Here is a 16159-nt window from a genome sequence, read left to right as displayed (position 1 = left end):
TTGGCGACCCCTGCGTTCCCATGGCAACAGTGGTGATTTCACTCTGGGCTTGGCTTACAACCCGGGTGAGGTCACCGGCCGTTGCCAAGGGAACCGGAGGGTGCAAGGAGGCAGAAGCGGGTGGCCCGTGGGCAGCGGAGAGGTGCGGACCAAGGCGCCCACTGGAGTGGGAGGAGGACGCGTGCTCTTCCTCGCACGCGGCGGGCGGAAGCGGCCCTCTGCCCGGCGCCGGCCGGTCCCCCTCCGATCCCCCCTCGCGGCCGCGGAATGGACTCGGCCGGCGGCGGGGCGGAGCACAGCGGCCTCGGCCCCGCCCCTCCCGGCGCGGCCCCGCCCCCTGACGCCCCTCCGTCCGCACCGCGCAGCCCCCGCGCACCGGGCTGCTGTCTGCGGGCGGCGGCAGCGCGGGGAGCCGGCTGCAGGCAGAGATGCTGCAGATGGACCTGATCGACGCGGCGGGGGACACTCCTGGCGCGGAGGACGACGAGGAGGAGGACGATGAGGTTCGCGCGGCGCGGCGGCTGGGAGCAGGGCCGCCCCAGGCCGAGTCCGGCCAGGAGCCAGCGCCCCGCGGCCAGGGCCAGAGCCAAGGCCCGGGCAGCGGGGACACGTACCGGCCCAAGCGGCCCACCACGCTCAACCTCTTTCCGCAGGTGCCGCGATCTCAGGTAAGGCGCGAGTGGGGCGGGGGGGGGGGGGCGGGGGGGCGGTGCCGTGGGGCCGTCCTGGAAGGTGCAAGGGGCGCTGAGGGCCTCCAGGGAGCCCAGGGCAAGGAGGGCTGCAGCGGGAGGGCCGGAAGGGGTACTCCGAGGGGCGGGCAGGTCTGCCCTAAGGGACAGGGGTTGAGGCCAGCTGACTGGGCGTGGAACCGTGAGAAAGGGTGGAAGGATTGGAGTAAAGAGAGAAGTAGTGGGTTAAGAGAACAGGGCTTTGAGAGTATGGAAGGAGTTTGGGACCTCTGGCTGTGACAGGGTTTATTTTGGGGCTCCTGGTGAAGATGGGGCAGAAGCAGGCCCTGGAGGAAAGGACATCTGAAATGGTGTGCATGGCCGGAGGTCAAGGGAACTTGTGGCAAGGTGTGGATGAGGGAGTTCAGGCAGCAGCCAGTTTGAGATCTGGGCAGCTGGGAATTCCAGAAGGCTGGGGAGAGTACTGGGGGATGGAGCTGCTTGGCAGAGTTGGGGGCTAGGGCCCCTGGCAGGTGGCTGGATGCCAAGGAGAGCTGAATAGGGTGGGAGAGCTGGCTGTGGCCCTTTGTCTTCAGGCCCAGTCAGGAGAGGTGCAGAGGACCTGGAAAGTGGGCTGCTGGGGGTTGGTGCAGGGGCTGCAAGGAAAGGGTTGGTCCCTTTCCCAGCATCCTCTGGCGTGGCTCTTGGCAGCTCAGCTCGTGAATGTGCGGGCTTCCGAGGGTGTTCTCAGGGAGGGAGTCCAAGTTGTGTGTGGGGAGCCTTGTATGTGGGCAGTGGAGGGTCCCAAGGGGCTGAGAACGTGGACAGGCAGGCAGGAGATCCAGGAGGGAGGCTGCTGATGTCTGCATCTGTCACCCTCAGGCATGTGCAACTGTGGGGAGGAGCCGTGTTATGGAGTCATCATTCAGATTCATTCCAGTCCCCCAGACCAGCTGCAGGGGAGACCCTTTGTGTTTTTTTCTGGCACTATGGTGTTCCTGCCCCTTCCTAGGCCATAGCTGCCTGAGCCCCAGGGCAGGGAGTCACCTTGTCCTCCGCTGGATTTGTGTGTCTCACGTGTAACCCCTTCATGTCCAGGATGTGGAGCTGTCTCTAGGGAGACCCTTCTTGTCCCCCACTCCCCACACACTGGCCATTGCCACTTTGCTGAGGCTGATGAGGGCATCTCCCTGAGGCCAACAGGCCTGGTGGCAGGGCTGTTCCTTGCCACCCCTCCTGCCTGCTCCAGAGGAGGCTCAGGAGAGAAGCCTTGGCAAGAGGCTGATGGGTGCAGCAAACAGCCTGGGGATGGCCTGACGGGGCAGGGCCAGGGCCTCCCTGTGCCGGGCACTGCTAGCTGCTTCTTCACAAGGGCCTTTTGTTCTCTGCACAGGACACACTGAATAATAATTCTCTTGGCAAAAAGCACAGTTGGCAGGATCGGGTGTCTCGGTCGTCCTCACCCCTGAAGACAGGTGAGTTGAGACCCTCTCCACGAGCTGGACTTCGGCTGCCCTGACTCCGTCCCTGCCACTGAGAGCAGACCCAGCGGTCTCTACCTTGCTGAGCGGAGGTCAGCTGCCCACCCAGTATGCTCTGCAAGTCCAGCTGGGCGCTGAGGTCAGCTGTGACACGAGCGAGTCAGTTGGCCCCAGAGCCTGCCAAGGGCCTCGTGCCTGGGAGGCCTCGTCGCAGTCCCTGTGTGGACAAGCTGGTGTAGAGGGAGCAGGTGCTGGAGTCCCGCCCTCAGCACCACCCTGCCTGCCCTCCAGGGGAACAGACGCCGCCACATGAACACATCTGCCTGAGCGATGAGCTGCCACCTCAGGGCAGCCCTGCCGCCACCAAGGATCGAGGCACCTCCACTGACAGCCCTTGTCGCCGCAGTGCTGCCACCCAGATGGCACCTCCAGGTGGCCCTCCTGCTTCCGCACCTGGTGGCCTGGGCCACTCCCATCGAGACCGAATCCACTACCAGGCGGACGTGCGGCTAGAGGCCACCGAGGAGATCTACCTGACGCCGGTGCAGCGGCCTCCAGACCCCGCAGAGCCTGCCTCCGCCTTCTTGCCGCCCGCCGAGAGCCGCATGTCCGTCAGCTCTGACCCAGACCCCGCGGCCTACCCTTCCGCGGCAGGGCGGCCTCACCCCTCCATTAGTGAAGAGGATGAGGGCTTTGACTGCCTGTCATCCCCAGAGCGGGCTGAGCCACCAGGCGGAGGATGGCGGGGGAGCCTAGGGGAGCCCCCGCCACCTCCAAGGGCCTCGCTGAGCTCCGACACCAGCGCCCTGTCCTACGACTCGGTCAAGTACACCCTGGTGGTGGACGAGCATGCGCAGCTGGAGCTGGTGAGCCTGAGGCCCTGCTTTGGAGACTACAGTGACGAGAGCGACTCGGCCACCGTCTACGACAACTGTGCCTCCGCCTCCTCGCCCTATGAGTCGGCCATTGGGGAGGAATACGAGGAGGCCCCGCGGCCGCGGCCCTCCACCTGCCTCTCGGAGGACTCCACGCCCGACGAGCCTGACGTCCACTTCTCCAAGAAGTTCCTGAACGTCTTCATGAGCGGCCGCTCTCGCTCCTCCAGTGAGTGAGCCGGGAGCCGTGGGGCGGCTGGGCGGGGACGGCCAACTCCACCTGCTTCGCAGCCCAGCCTGAGCTGGGCCACCTTCCTGCAGCTGGTCCCTCCCCTGCAGGTGCAGAGTCCTTTGGCCTGTTCTCCTGTGTCATCAACGGGGAGGAGCAGGAGCAAACCCACCGGGCCATATTCAGGTGAGGGCTCTACCCTCCCTGCCTTCGCGTCACCACGTGGCCCGATCCACATCCCTGCAGTTGGCATCTGCTCAGCCTCAGGGGTCAGGGTGCGGCTTCTGGGAACTCAGAGCATGGTGACCAAGTGCTGAGGTGCCATGAGGAAGCCAGGACTTGTACACTTACCCTGGCCGGGACAGGGTGCCCTGGAGGGACCCATCTCCCCTCACAGACACCCCTCCAGCCTCCTCCGGCCAAGTGCTTCCCCCCCGTGACCTCTCGGTTCTTCAGGGCCTCTGGCTTCCTAGGTGGAAGATGGGGTCTGACTGGCGTTAGTCTTCCCCAGAGCCAGCACGATGCCAGGCACACGTGGTACTTTGCAGATGTTTATTGAACTAGTGATGCCACTGGCTGGAGAGGTCCTCTGAGGAATCGCTGCTCTGCCTTTGGGGGACAGGTTTGTGCCTCGACATGAAGACGAACTTGAGCTAGAAGTGGATGACCCTCTGCTGGTGGAGCTGCAGGCTGAGGACTATTGGTACGAGGCCTACAACATGCGCACTGGTGCCCGAGGCGTCTTTCCTGCCTACTACGCCATTGAGGTCACCAAGGAGCCCGAGCACATGGCAGGTAGTCTCCCTCTCCCGCCCAGTGCCACCAGCTCTGGCATCTGCCAGGTGCATGTGTGCCCCAGATCTCAGCCAGCCAGGGGAGGGACGACAGGGTGATTTCAGGTCTATTTCATAATCGAGAGTGAGGCCCAGCCAAGTTGGGCCTTTCGGGATTGTGGCTCCCCCTGCTGGTGTCACTCCGTGGGCCTCCCCTCCCTCCTGTGCCCTGCTGCCACGCCCACTCCTGCTGAGTGACTCCACTCCTCGCTTGTTTGCTTTCCAGCCCTGGCCAAAAACAGCGACTGGGTGGACCAGTTCCGGGTGAAGTTCCTGGGCTCAGTGCAGGTTCCCTATCACAAGGGCAATGACGTCCTGTGCGCCGCTATGCAAAAGGTACCTGGATCCTGCTTCTCCCTGTGGGCACCACCTTCAGCCTGGTCCACACTGTCTCTTGGGGAAAAGGACACCCTGGCCCAGGCCCTGGGACAGGAGAGACTGGTCGGGGACAGACAGCACCTGAGTGTCCCTGTCTCTCACCCAGATTGCCACCACCCGCCGGCTCACCGTGCACTTTAACCCGCCCTCCAGCTGCGTCCTTGAGATCAGCGTTAGGGGTGTGAAGATAGGTGTCAAGGCCGATGACTCCCAGGAGGCCAAGGTGACTTCTTCTGACCTGGCCCCTCCTTCCTCAAGCCCCCAGCCCTCCCACTAAGTTTGCCGTGACAGGTGTGCTTCTGCCCTGCGAGCTGGTGGCCAACCTCCTGCTTCTCTCTCCCTCCTGCAGGGGAATAAATGTAGCCACTTTTTCCAGCTAAAGAACATCTCCTTCTGTGGATACCATCCAAAGAACAACAAGTGAGTGGGGGCGGGGGAGCGCTCGGTGTCTGGGCTGGGCCTCGAGCTCCTGAACTCCCTTGGACCCCTCTCTTCCGCAGGTACTTTGGGTTCATCACCAAACACCCTGCCGACCACCGGTTTGCCTGCCACGTCTTTGTGTCTGAAGACTCCACCAAAGCCCTGGCAGAATCCGTGGGGTATGTGTGTGTCCTGCCCGTTCCCCCCGAGGAGCAGCGTGGGTTGCAGGCCTGGGGTCTTCTCCGCCATGGGCGCTGCTCCTCAGTGTGCGCTGCAGCTTTGGAGACCGTCTCTAGACCCCAGCGCGGTGGCCTGCAGGGAGGGCTGGCCCAGCCCGGGTTGGCTTCCAAGCCTGTCGCCGCTCGCTCGGCCCTTCCTTCAAGGCCGGTACTCACCAGTCGGCAGGAGCAGCCTGCCAGGCCCCGCGCTCCCAGCTGGACCCCGGGTGGAGGGCTGGTTCCTCCAGGGTGAACCGCTGGTCATCACGGGCCCCACTCCTAGGCGAGCCTTCCAGCAGTTCTACAAGCAGTTTGTGGAGTACACCTGCCCCACGGAGGACATCTACCTGGAGTAGCAGCGCCGCCCTGCCCTCCGCACCCCCTGGGCCCTCTGGCCGGGACAGCTGGCTGCTGACGGGACGTGGCTCTGCTCTGGAGGAGGACCACCACCAGATGGGGAAGTGGGGCTCTTGGCCCAGGGTGGGGAGGGCAGGGGTGACAGGGAGAAGCAGACGCAGTTTATTGTAACATATGGGACTAGATTCATCTATGGAGGACAGAGCGGGCTGCCCGGGGATTGGGAGGGGCAGGGCTGGGCCGTCGGGCTCTGGCTGTGAAGGATGTACCTCTGGGAGCAGGGGCTCTGCCCGGCCTGGGCTTACTTGCTCTGCCAGGGGCTCTGGCTCTGGCTCTTGGCTTCATGAAGCCCGTGCCACCTGCAAATGCCCACCTTCCCCCGACCCCAACCCCCATCAAGCACCCTTAGCTCTGGCCGAGCCCGGCCACCTCCTAAGGACTCTCTAGGAAGGAAATGGCAGCAGGTGGAGGTGAAGTCCCTGTTCGCAGCTGCCGTGGGGCCTCTGGGTGGCTTCCACCTCCAACCTCACTAGTACGCCGGTCCCTGGCAGGCTTGGGAGCTCCCAGGGAAGCAGCAGCCTCCAGCAGGCCCTGCCCAGCAGGGACAGACCTCCCAATGCCCAGGCCAGCTTGTCATGGTCTTGTCACCCTGGCCACAACAATTAAAGTGCCATTTCCTGTCTGGACCACAGTGGGTGTATCTACGCGGACCCCCATCCATCTGTCACATTGCAGGAAGCAGAGCCTCAGCTGCACAGAATAGCTTTATGCGGGCTTCCCGTCACAGGTGTGCATCATAGTAATACTCAGCCATGTCCGGCCCGTCCCGCTTGCGCTGCTGGGCCTGGGAGAGGAGGGGTCGAGGCCCTCGTGGCCACGGGTGCTTGGGTCGGACCCCATAGTCTAAGGAGAGAGGAGGGCAGGAGTCAGGGAGGAGCTGCTGAGTGGGGTGGGATGTGGTCAGCCTTGCACAGAGGCTGCCTGGGGTGAGGTGACACCGAGGGCTGGACCCGTGGGCCCTCTCTTGGGGGGCACCTCCCTTGGGGGAGCCGGGGGTGGGTGGGGGAGGAAGGAGGAGGAGGACTACCATCCACCAGTCCGGAAAGTGGCTGCGCAAGTTCCAGCGGGGCTGAAAATTCCTCAGGAACAGAGCGCTGAGACCTGCGGGAGACGAGGGCTGCTCAGCCTGACCCCAAAGGCACTGCCACCTCCCTGCGAAGGGGAGGTGGAAGCCCGGGAGCCCAGGATAACAGGGCAGCCGGTCCTCTGGGCAGGGCGGGGGCAGCACACCTTTCAGGTTCTGGGCCTGGCCTTACCTCAGGGGCTGGGGGCGAAGGAGCGCCGCCGCCAGGATGAGGTAGAAGAGGAAGAGACTGAGCCCAGCCCTGGGGTACAGAGCCCCCAGCATGGCGAGAACCATCTCCTCCACAGGCCCTGATCAGGCTTTTGCCCGCCCCTCCCCCAGAATGGAATCCGTTGCCAGCTCCAGGGCCACCTCACAAAGGACAGTAGTTCCGGGGCTCAGTGTCAGCACTTGCTGAGGCAAGGCCAGAAACTTCCACACTGAGGCACGTTTGGTTTCACTGACACTAGGCCAACAGGTCCCAAACCAAATCTAGCGTACATGCCCAAGGTTAGGGGACAGACCTTGGGGTCAGGTCTCATTCAACCCTGTCAAGTCACTTCATCTCTGTGCCTTGGTTTCCTCTTCTGTGAAGTAACATAACTAGAGTGCTCAGGTCCAGCAGGCAGCGCCCCTCCACCAGGTTACTGAAGCCACTGGACAGGCCTCACCCACCACCTGTCCCCCACTATCCCCACCTCCCTGCAGACATCTCAGCCCAGGAAAGTCCCGTTGGCTAAAGAAGCCGGAGTGCATCACTCGGCCCTAAGGGTCTGGAGGCCTTGGGGTGGGGGAGCACGCAGCTCCTTGCCTTGTACCCTGGGGTTCCTGCCCACATTGCTTCCTGCGGCTTAAACAGTCCGATTCAGGGACTCACAGACCCTGGCCCTGGATCCAGGGTTTCCAAGAGAGGGGACAGAGCTTGGGCCTGATCCCTGGAGTCTAGCTGCAGGAGGGCAGGGACTGGTTCACTGGAATCCTAGCTCCTGCTGCCTGGTAGTGCTCAGTGAGAATCTGTGGAAGGGACAGATGGGTCATGAGAGGACACCAGACCCCGAGAGCCTCTGCAGGCTGGAGGCAGAGCAGTGGCCACCACAGCAAGGTTCTCTGGTTCCTGACGCCCCAATCCCAGAGGGCCTGGTGCCGTGGCCATGGTGGGAGCCTGGCTGGCTCCTGCACCCACCAGGTGTCACGCCCAATCCCCCATGTGCCGCAGTGCTGGTGCCCAAACCAGAGGGCCGGGCCTGGGACGGGAGCTTTGGGAACCCAGTTGCTTCTGAGACAACAGGCCTGCCAGCTGGTCAGCTCTCCTTGACCGCTGAGGCACCCGAGGCCCACAGCGGGGTGCCCCGCGTCTCCAACTCTGGCTGCTGGCCCCAAGCATCCCCCCGAGGCAGACAAGCTAGGGTTTCCCAGCACCCCCAGGCCCCGAGCCCGCCCGGTAACTTCCTAGTGATCACCTCCCTTTCGTCCTAGAGACAAGGCCTCTTCCACAGAACTGGCATTCTGCGTCCCCAGCAGGCTGCCCAGGGACCTGGACTCCCACGCACTCTGTCAGCTTCAAGCCCCTCGTTTGCCTCGCTCCCCCTATGGAAGCAGCCCCCAAGGCCTTCTGGGGCCCACCTCATCCCCATTCCCACAGCCCCAATTCGGCCACAGCCGATGGTGTGCGGAGGCCTCTGCTCCAGTGAGCCGGCTCTCGTCCACTTGTCCCTGCCCTCCAGCCCTTTCTCCGCAGGATGCCCCTTCCCCACAGCCCCACAGACCCAGGCTTCCTTGCCTGGCCACGTCATGCCCGCGCAATTTGGCCTGGACCCCACCCCCACCCCCTGGTCTTGCGCTACCTGCTCCTGCCCACTCCACTTTGGCCCGCGTGACATACTACTTCACACTGTCACCGCACAGGTCATCTTCTGCATGTGGCCTCCTCCACCCAGTCTGCCTGTCAGCACTGAATACGGGCTGGAAAGGAGCTCAGATCCTGTGATTGCTCCCCAGCTCCAAACACCAGAACAACAAAACTGAGGCACAGTTCACAGCCTGCTCAAAGGCACTGCTCACTCTGCCACCACTGGGACACCAGCTTTGGAACCGCTACCCCCGGCTGGGCCACATACACTTCCCCTTGTGACAAGGATCCTCATGTGGCATGTACACACATCTGCTTCACTACTGGGGAAGCTGGAGGCAGGGACCCAGGCTCTGGGCACTTTTGGGGGGGGAGGTACTAGGGATTGATCTCAGGGACACTTAACCACTGAGCCACATCCCCAGCTCTGTCTGCGAATCTCTGACCACACATCTCTGACCACACAGCACATGGTACGGAGCCTGGGATGGAGACTAAGCTGAAGGTTATGAGAGCCGGAGCAGCCAAACTGATGGGCTGCCCTCTCCCCGGTCCAAGGCCTGGGCATCTGCGCCCCAGCATGGGGCCCCAGGGTGCTTCTCAGAGCCACTTGGAGAGAGCCATGTCAGGGTGAGGCTGGCCCCGCCCAGGGCAGTTCTCCAGCCAGGGCAACCTCAGGAAGGGCGAGCCTCAGCACCTAAGGGGCTGCCTGAGGCCGGGCAACTCCAACAGGAGAGGCGGCTCTTCCACAGAGCAAAGGGACCAGGCAGCACAGGGAGCAGAAGGGTCAGGCCCACTCGGTCAAGGCTCCTTCGCCTCCACGACAGCCTGCACGGCCCTGGGAAGACTTGGCCACCTGGGAGCCAGCAGGCAAGCATGCCGGAGACCCCAGCTCATACCCCTGAGCTGGCTCCTCTCCCTGCACTACCCAGGGCTGCCCGGTGCTGACGTCTCTCCCACGGGAGGGCCAGGGTCTGTAGCGCGTTTTCACACCGTTCACCAGGCTGTCTAAGGAGTCTGGAGGCGCCGTGGCCAGGAGCACAGGACTCTGCAGGGGGAGGGCAAATGGAAGCCACGGCCACAAAGCACGGTGGGCTGTTGTCATCTGTGGTGTGGCTGGTTCGGCGTGTCCATCTTCCCCGGGGACCAGTGAGCAGTTTACTCCCACAGCTGCTGAGGTGAACAGCCGCTCAGCTCCATGAAGCGGGAACCAGATCCGTGCCCGGCAGGCGTGAGCTGGAAGGCTCCAGCCACGGGGCTGCAGTTGGTCAGGAGGTTCTCGGAGGCAGTGGTGGTGGTGGTGACCAGGGCTGCGTACAGAGCCTGGCTGAGCACGGAGAAGCCACAGCGTGGACGGTGCCAGAGTCAGTTTTATTAGGGAAGAGGGACGGGGTGGGGGGCTGAGGGTGAGCAGGCCCCGCCAGATGGCAGAGCATGCCATCCTGCTCCTCCCGCACCCCGCTTCCAAGGTGTGTCAGCCCCAACTGTAGAAATAAATCTTCTGCCAGGCCGGCAAGTAATCCATGAGCGGCCCTGCAACGAGGAGGGCGGGTCAGCGCCAGGGGCTGGCGGCTCCGCCACACGCACCTCCCCGCCAGGAGCCACCCGGCACCCTCTCCAGCCCTAGGGCAGCAGCGTCAGCAGGGATCTCTGTCCCCATATACAGACCAGGAACCTCGGGCTCAGGGCAGTCAAATGGCTTAGCCATCTACAGAAGCTGGCAGGCTGGGACCGGGCCACGCTGCCCTCTGCTGAGGTGGGACATCCAGACAGAGCAGAAGGCCCTTCCCTCCCGGGAAGTCCTCTGCCACACTTCTCAAGGATGCCGGGATGGGGGACGGCCGACAAACATGATGTGGCCTGGCCAACTCCCATGTGGACACCTCCTCCTGCCTCCCCGGCTCAGGCCCAGCACTGTCTGTCACCCACCCAATCTTGCCTTGGGGCTCCCTCTCCTGAGTGTGCCAAGGGTCAAATTACGAAGAGAGAGAGTCAATAGAGACATGGTCGCGTGTCCCGTGCTCACTCCAGAGCTCCTGCCCACACTTACTCGCAACCAGGCCAACACCGGGGACGTGGTCTGCCAGCAGCTGCAGCAGGAAAAAAATTTTGGCCCTGGACAGAGAAACAGGGAGCAGGCTAAGCAGGGGAGCGGCTCCCCCTAGAAAGACTTCACTGACCACTGGACAACATGGTGCCTCCCGGAAGACAGGAGCTGGGAGGACCCCAGCACGAAAGGGGAGGCCCCGCGCTGGCCTGCTCTCTGCCCTCCCGCCTCGTCCTCCTGGAACGCGCAGGGCAATCACCACGCAGACACCCCCCTCTGTTCCTTCCCCCCTTTCTGCCCGTTCTTTCCACGTCCAGAGGACCTGCTGCAGCAGGGCTCCGGCAGAAGGCTGCAAGGCTCCAAGAGGAAGAGGGTGCCCCATCCCTGAAGCCCCCATCCGTCAGAAGAGCTGAGACACACAGAAATGTCACAAGCCAACACTGAGAGCAGGCAGGGCCCTGGGAGGGGACACAGTGCTGAAGAGGGCACACTGGCTCAGAGGAAGGGGCAGAAGCCTGTTTTCTAAAAGATGGAAAGTCCCCATGGGGCGCTCGAGGTTAACAGAGGAGGATGTTGAAGATAATACTCAAAGAAATGATGAGGCCTCACATTTTTGGGTTGGGTGTGGCTCACTGATGGGGCACACACCTAGCCCTGGGTTCGATTCCCAGCACCACAGAAAAAAAGAGTGTGGGAGCACAGGCCCTAACATTTGTCAAATGCTTATTACGTACCTGATGACCATGACCCTATGTATTGAGTCATTTGGCCCCTGTAGCAACCTTGTGAGGACTGTCATCATCCCCATTTTACAGATGAGGAATTGTGGCACAGCGAGGTCAAGGAAGTGGCTCAAGGCCACACAACCAGGAGGCAGAAACTACTGGACAAGCTGTGGAGAATGGGAAATAAGACTGCCCCTTGCAGACTCAGCCCAGGGCCCCTGTACGGCTCCTGTCCCCTACCCCTGGGGGAAATAAGAGTTTCTGTGACAGATTTCTGGACACTCCTCAGTTTGGACCATTGCTCTGGGGGTCCCAGGCTGCTTGGGTCAGGAGAAGAGTGAGCTGACGGGGAAGGTGTGCAGCCTGGGGAGCCACGGCCGCAGTTACTGTCCTCTCAGAACCCCTCAGTCCAGCGAGAGACCTGGACTCCAGTGATCCCACTAGACCCTGCAATCGTGGGGGAGGGCCACATTAGTATGTGGAACGTTCTCTTCCTGAGTACGGAAGAGGATTTTGCTTTAGTCCCCCATAAGCTTTCAAATTTATCTGAAAAATGTGACAAAAGTTTGTTCTCTTCTGTCCCAGGAAAAACAGGGGTTGGATGTCATAATATTATTTTTGTGGTACTAGGGATTGAGCCCAGGGGCACTCTACACTGCATCACATCCCCAGCCCTTTTTATTTTTATTTTTAAGATTTTAAGTCAGGGTCTCACTAAGTTGCTGAGGCTGGCCTTAAACTTTCAAAATCCTCCTGCCTCAGCCTCCCGCGCGGGTGGATCACAGGCGTGCACCACAGCAACCCGCTACCTAGTGTGTGTCTGTCAGGTGCCAGACCTCTTGGAACCTCAGGTGCTTTCTCTCAGAAGTGGAAGCCCAATCTCTTGGGCTGGAAGCTGTGAGTATGAACCAGAGGGTATGGCGATCCTGCCGCTACCCTGGCAGTGGGGCCCCTTACAAAGCCCTCTAGCTGGCCTGGGGTGTCTCTCCTGCCAAGTATGGAAGCTCACGTAGGCATGCGCCCACGGCCTGAGGGCTGAGGGCAGCTGGGTTGGCGTTTGGTGACTGCTTCCTGGACAGAACATGGTAGGTGCCCAGTGAACCCATACGGGAAGGAGAAAGGGAAGGCACCTACAGGGGCACGCTCTCCACCCCGCTGGCCTGGTCAGGCAGTGCTGGCAGGGTGGGGACCTTACTCAGAGAAGCGGTCGTAGAACGGGGAGCGCAGCAGGTAGAAGAGCAGCACGAAGGTGCGGCGCCGCAGCTCTAGCCGTTCCCTGCGCGTCAGGCCCTTCCTGTCACTCAGAAGGCTCAAGCTGCGGGTGGGGAGGATGCAGTCAGGGCTAAGCCCAGGAGTAGCAACGAGGCCAGACCTGCGGTGGAAAGCCCCGTGGAGGGAGCGGAGCCCCCAGGAAGCCCCAGGCTCACCTGGTCACGTCCACAACAGCAGACAGGAGCCAGGGTGTCCACGACCGCTGACCCCACAGACCCAGGCTGAGCACTGACGGCCGAGGCGTCAAGGATGTCTGGGGCACAGGGCCTGCTCCACCCACTCCCGCGATCTACTGCCAGCCCACAGGGCCAGCCCCCGCCAAGCTAAGGATACGGTGCAGCAGGGGCCGGGTGATGTACAAGGACTCTGCAATGGTTTCCTGCAGCCCCAGGGGGGTGGGGGTGATGCTCAGCTCCTCGTGCTGCTGCTGCCGCTGCTCCCGTTGCTGGGGAGCTCCCCAGTGCCTCGAGTGTAGGGACGGGGCTAGAACACAAGGGCAGCAGACGTGCGAGCCAGGTGAGGGCAGGGGAAGGTGGGCACCAACAGGAGCCAGTCCCTCGGGTCCACACTGACCTCAGCACCTAGATGCCCGGTCCAGCTACATCTTCCACTTACTGTTCTGGAGGGTTCGCACCACTCGGTTCGACCGCTTCCCCACATAGGACTGCTCCTGGCTTCCCGGGCTGTGGTCACCCTCTAGCAGGGACAGACAGAAAGCTGTGCTGTCAGAGACAAGTTTATTCAGAGCCAGGAAAGAACACATGTGCACTGACCAGTGGGGGCTGGGGGGATGCAACAGGTTTGCGCCAAGGCAGCAGCCAAGTAGAGGAGACTGGAGCCAGGGGCTGGGGTCCCTCACTGCACCTGTCATGGGGAGAAGCATTCTGGGGCCTCCCTGTCCTGGGGAAAGGTCAGCATCACCTTAGCCAAAACCAGCCAGAAACTCAGGTTTGCCAGGCAGTAGAGCAAGGCTGGAAAGGCCCAGCCCAGTGGCAGCCTGGGACCACACGCCGCATATCCCTCAGTCCTCCACCTTCCACGCCGCTGCGACCAAGCACAGCCCTGAGCCCACTCGAGGTGGAAAGAGAGGCCTGGGCCTGACAGATGGTGGCCTGAAGCCTGAAGGGACAGAGACGCAGGGTGCCCTGCCTCTGGCTCGTGACACAGAACTAGGCCCAGAGGTGAGGCTGGCAGGACCCCTGGCTCCTGCTGACACTCTGTTCCCTCCTCCTGAAGCTCACAAAAATAGAATGAGGACTCTGGCATCAGAAGTCCCAAGTTCAGGTCTGGGGATGTAGCTCAGTGGTACGACACTTGCCTAGCATGCCTAGCATGCCCGAGGCCCTGGATTCAATAACCAACACTGAAAAAAAAGGATCCCAAGTTCAAGTTTTGATTTGTTTCCAATCTAATCTGTTTTTCCTTCTCTGTGGAATATACAGTGATGAGAGCAAAATGAGCAGATGGGATAAATGTGTTCCATAAATGGATAATAACGTACTCATGTTTGTGGCCTCTAAGTCCACAGACCAGTCCCATGCCCCATTCCACGCCAGAGCCAGGAAGTGGCTTACCCGAGGACTGTGCCTGGGTCTCCCTGTCCAGCGGAACGATGGGGGGTGAGGTCTGGAGGCCAGCCTTGAACCAGATCAGCAGGAACATCCGCAAGACAGCCCTGGGTTGGGGAGTACAGCAGGGCTTGGAGGAGGTGGCTAGCCAAGCAGGGGACAGGAGTGCTCTGTTGAGCCCCCCCTTACAGCTGGCCCAGGTCACCCCACCCAGCTTCTGCCCTCCACAGACGTACTTGGCCAGCTGGATGAGAGCGATGACGAGCCAGCGGCCCACTTCGCCCCACACCTTGGCAGCCCCCATCTCCATGAACACCTCCACGCACTCCAATACACTCAGCCATGTCAGCAGCTTCTGCTGGGACAGCGACTGCAAGAATCCCAGGCCAAGAGGTCAGGGGCGGCCCCAGTCCCAAGCCCTCCCCCTGGGATGGAGGACAAAGCTCAGACTTCCCCGTTGCCAAGCCTGAGATCAAACACCGACTCCACCACTAACAGGCTGGTGACCAGGGATGGGTTCCTCCCCCTCTCTGAAACCGCCCCTTCATCTGAGATGGGGACACTAACACTTGGTTGGCTGTGGTCTTCTCACACCAAGAGAGTAACACGTGCAGCGCTCGGGCTGGTCATCACTACTCGTTCCTGAGTCCCTGTCCCCCGGCCCCCAGGGCGCCTGGCATCATTCTCACCACAGGCAACTTTTTCCGCAGTTCCTTCCGAAGGATCCCGTCATTGAGCAGCACGAGCAGGTTAGAGGCAGAGTACACTGAGGGAAGAGTGGAGCCTCAGGAGGCTGGCTCTAAGCTCCACCCCTGTCACCTCTCCAGAGCTCGAGGGGTGACCTGTCCCCTGCTGTGCTTGGCCTCCCACAGACTATGTGGAAACCAGCCTGCTTCTCTGCCCTGTTCCTCAGAGCGCCACACTCCCTAAGATGACCTTGTGAGAGTGGTGGGACCAATAAGAGAGAAGTCAATCTCAGAGGCAAACCGCTCCTGTCCTCTGGACAGCTGGTCATCCAGCTCCTTACAAATAACTGCCCAGAATGCTCCCAGCCACCACAGTGTGGGCTCCACCTCCTCGCCTCTGCCCTCTCTCCAGTCTGCCCTGAAAGTCTACACCATGTGTACCTTTCACAACCCACCCCACCTTTCAGGACTGTCACCTACAGTGCTCCTTAGGCAAACGCTACTGAGGTGTGTGTAGGCTGGGAATCCTGGAATCTGGGTGACCTGGATTTGAATCTTGGCATCATCAGTGGCTGCTCTCTAACCTCACTGAACTTCTGTTCCTTCGACTGGACACCGAGGACAACAGTGTCCATCTCATAATTGTAGGGAGGCCTGACTGGCACAGGCAGGAAAGGTGCTTAATCCAGGACATAAACAGCAGTGAACACTCAGAGTCCTCACACGTGTCCCTTAACAATGGGGACAGAAGACCCTGGACAGTGGACAACGGCCTTTGGACGGACTCAGAGCACAGAATGATCTACTGGACGGCCAGGACCTCAGGCCGGTGTGATCTGCCCTCGGGGAGTCCTCGCAGGCCCAGGCCGCCCCCTCCCCTCCCAGAGCCCGACTCACCCAGCTCTGACAGCTCGTGCGAATCAGAGAAGCGACCTGGGGAGACGGTACAGGAGGCGTCGGTGAGCGTGAGCCTCACCCAGCAGTTTCGCGGCCCCGGTCTTCCCCTCCCTACGCCTTACGGGAACCTGGACGGGGTTTCTCGGGCACAGAGATTACTACTCTGAGTCCGCGGGGAAGGGAGCCATTGGAGTCATAGGTCAGGGCCCCGAAGGAATGGGTCAAAGGTCAGGGTGGCACCTGCCAGCAGGTAACTGAGGCCCCGCACTGCAGTCTCCAGCTGAGCCGTGGCGGCCGGGTGACGAGTCACGTACTCCTGGTAGCGGAGGCCCAGGAGCCGCAGCTTCTCCATCCTGCCCTCGGCACCAACAGAGCCACGGACCCACAGAACGACTGGCTGCGGCGCCCTGCTTCCTGCGCCCTCCTTCCTGCTTCCGGTACTGGGCCCGCCTCCCGGTTGCTTAACTTCCGCGGGTCGAAGGATGGTTACGTGAAGAGCCTTTGAACCACCTTTCCCCCATCTCTGCAGTCAC

At 61.7% G+C, this 16159-nt stretch overlaps 3 protein-coding genes across 5 annotated transcripts in view; 1 reads left to right on the top strand and 2 right to left on the bottom strand.

The window, feature by feature from the left end:
- The window catches only part of Mapk8ip1 (mitogen-activated protein kinase 8 interacting protein 1), an 18051-nt gene extending 11906 nt beyond the window's left edge, over window positions 1-6145 (top strand). For both annotated transcript variants that reach the window (XM_047516362.1, XM_047516363.1), the window contains exons 3-12: window positions 366-668; window positions 2062-2143; window positions 2441-3253; window positions 3364-3439; window positions 3876-4048; window positions 4313-4422; window positions 4571-4687; window positions 4814-4884; window positions 4965-5063; window positions 5386-6145. In XM_047516362.1, coding sequence (XP_047372318.1) covers window positions 366-668; window positions 2062-2143; window positions 2441-3253; window positions 3364-3439; window positions 3876-4048; window positions 4313-4422; window positions 4571-4687; window positions 4814-4884; window positions 4965-5063; window positions 5386-5458 — 1917 coding nt within the window. In that variant the 3' untranslated portion in view covers window positions 5459-6145. The remainder of the gene's footprint in view (window positions 1-365; window positions 669-2061; window positions 2144-2440; window positions 3254-3363; window positions 3440-3875; window positions 4049-4312; window positions 4423-4570; window positions 4688-4813; window positions 4885-4964; window positions 5064-5385) is intronic.
- On the bottom strand, window positions 3804-9872 carry Frey1 (Frey regulator of sperm-oocyte fusion 1). 2 transcript variants are annotated; one of them, XM_047516375.1, is made up of 3 exons: window positions 9331-9872; window positions 6547-6620; window positions 3804-6362 (listed from the first exon to the last, which is right to left on the bottom strand). In XM_047516375.1, exons 1-3 carry the CDS (start codon window positions 9870-9872, stop codon window positions 6241-6243), a joined length of 738 nt encoding a protein of 245 aa, XP_047372331.1. In that variant the 3' UTR covers window positions 3804-6240. The 2 variants fall into 2 exon arrangements, with proteins under 2 accessions (XP_047372331.1, XP_047372332.1); XM_047516376.1 differs by having other exon boundaries at window positions 6776-9468.
- On the bottom strand, window positions 9784-16159 carry Pex16 (peroxisomal biogenesis factor 16). The gene is made up of 11 exons (XM_047516374.1): window positions 15867-16159; window positions 15627-15662; window positions 14733-14809; window positions 14280-14413; window positions 14050-14150; window positions 13091-13171; window positions 12809-12958; window positions 12631-12703; window positions 12399-12518; window positions 10482-10546; window positions 9784-9964 (listed from the first exon to the last, which is right to left on the bottom strand). Exons 1-11 carry the CDS (start codon window positions 15976-15978, stop codon window positions 9906-9908), a joined length of 1008 nt encoding a protein of 335 aa, XP_047372330.1. The 5' UTR covers window positions 15979-16159; the 3' UTR covers window positions 9784-9905.

This window comes from Sciurus carolinensis, chromosome 11, assembly GCF_902686445.1.
Source record: "Sciurus carolinensis chromosome 11, mSciCar1.2, whole genome shotgun sequence".
Lineage (NCBI taxonomy): Eukaryota > Metazoa > Chordata > Mammalia > Rodentia > Sciuridae > Sciurus > Sciurus carolinensis.
The sequence above is the reverse complement of the archived record's forward strand: the minus strand, read 5'-3'. Positions and strand labels throughout refer to the sequence as shown.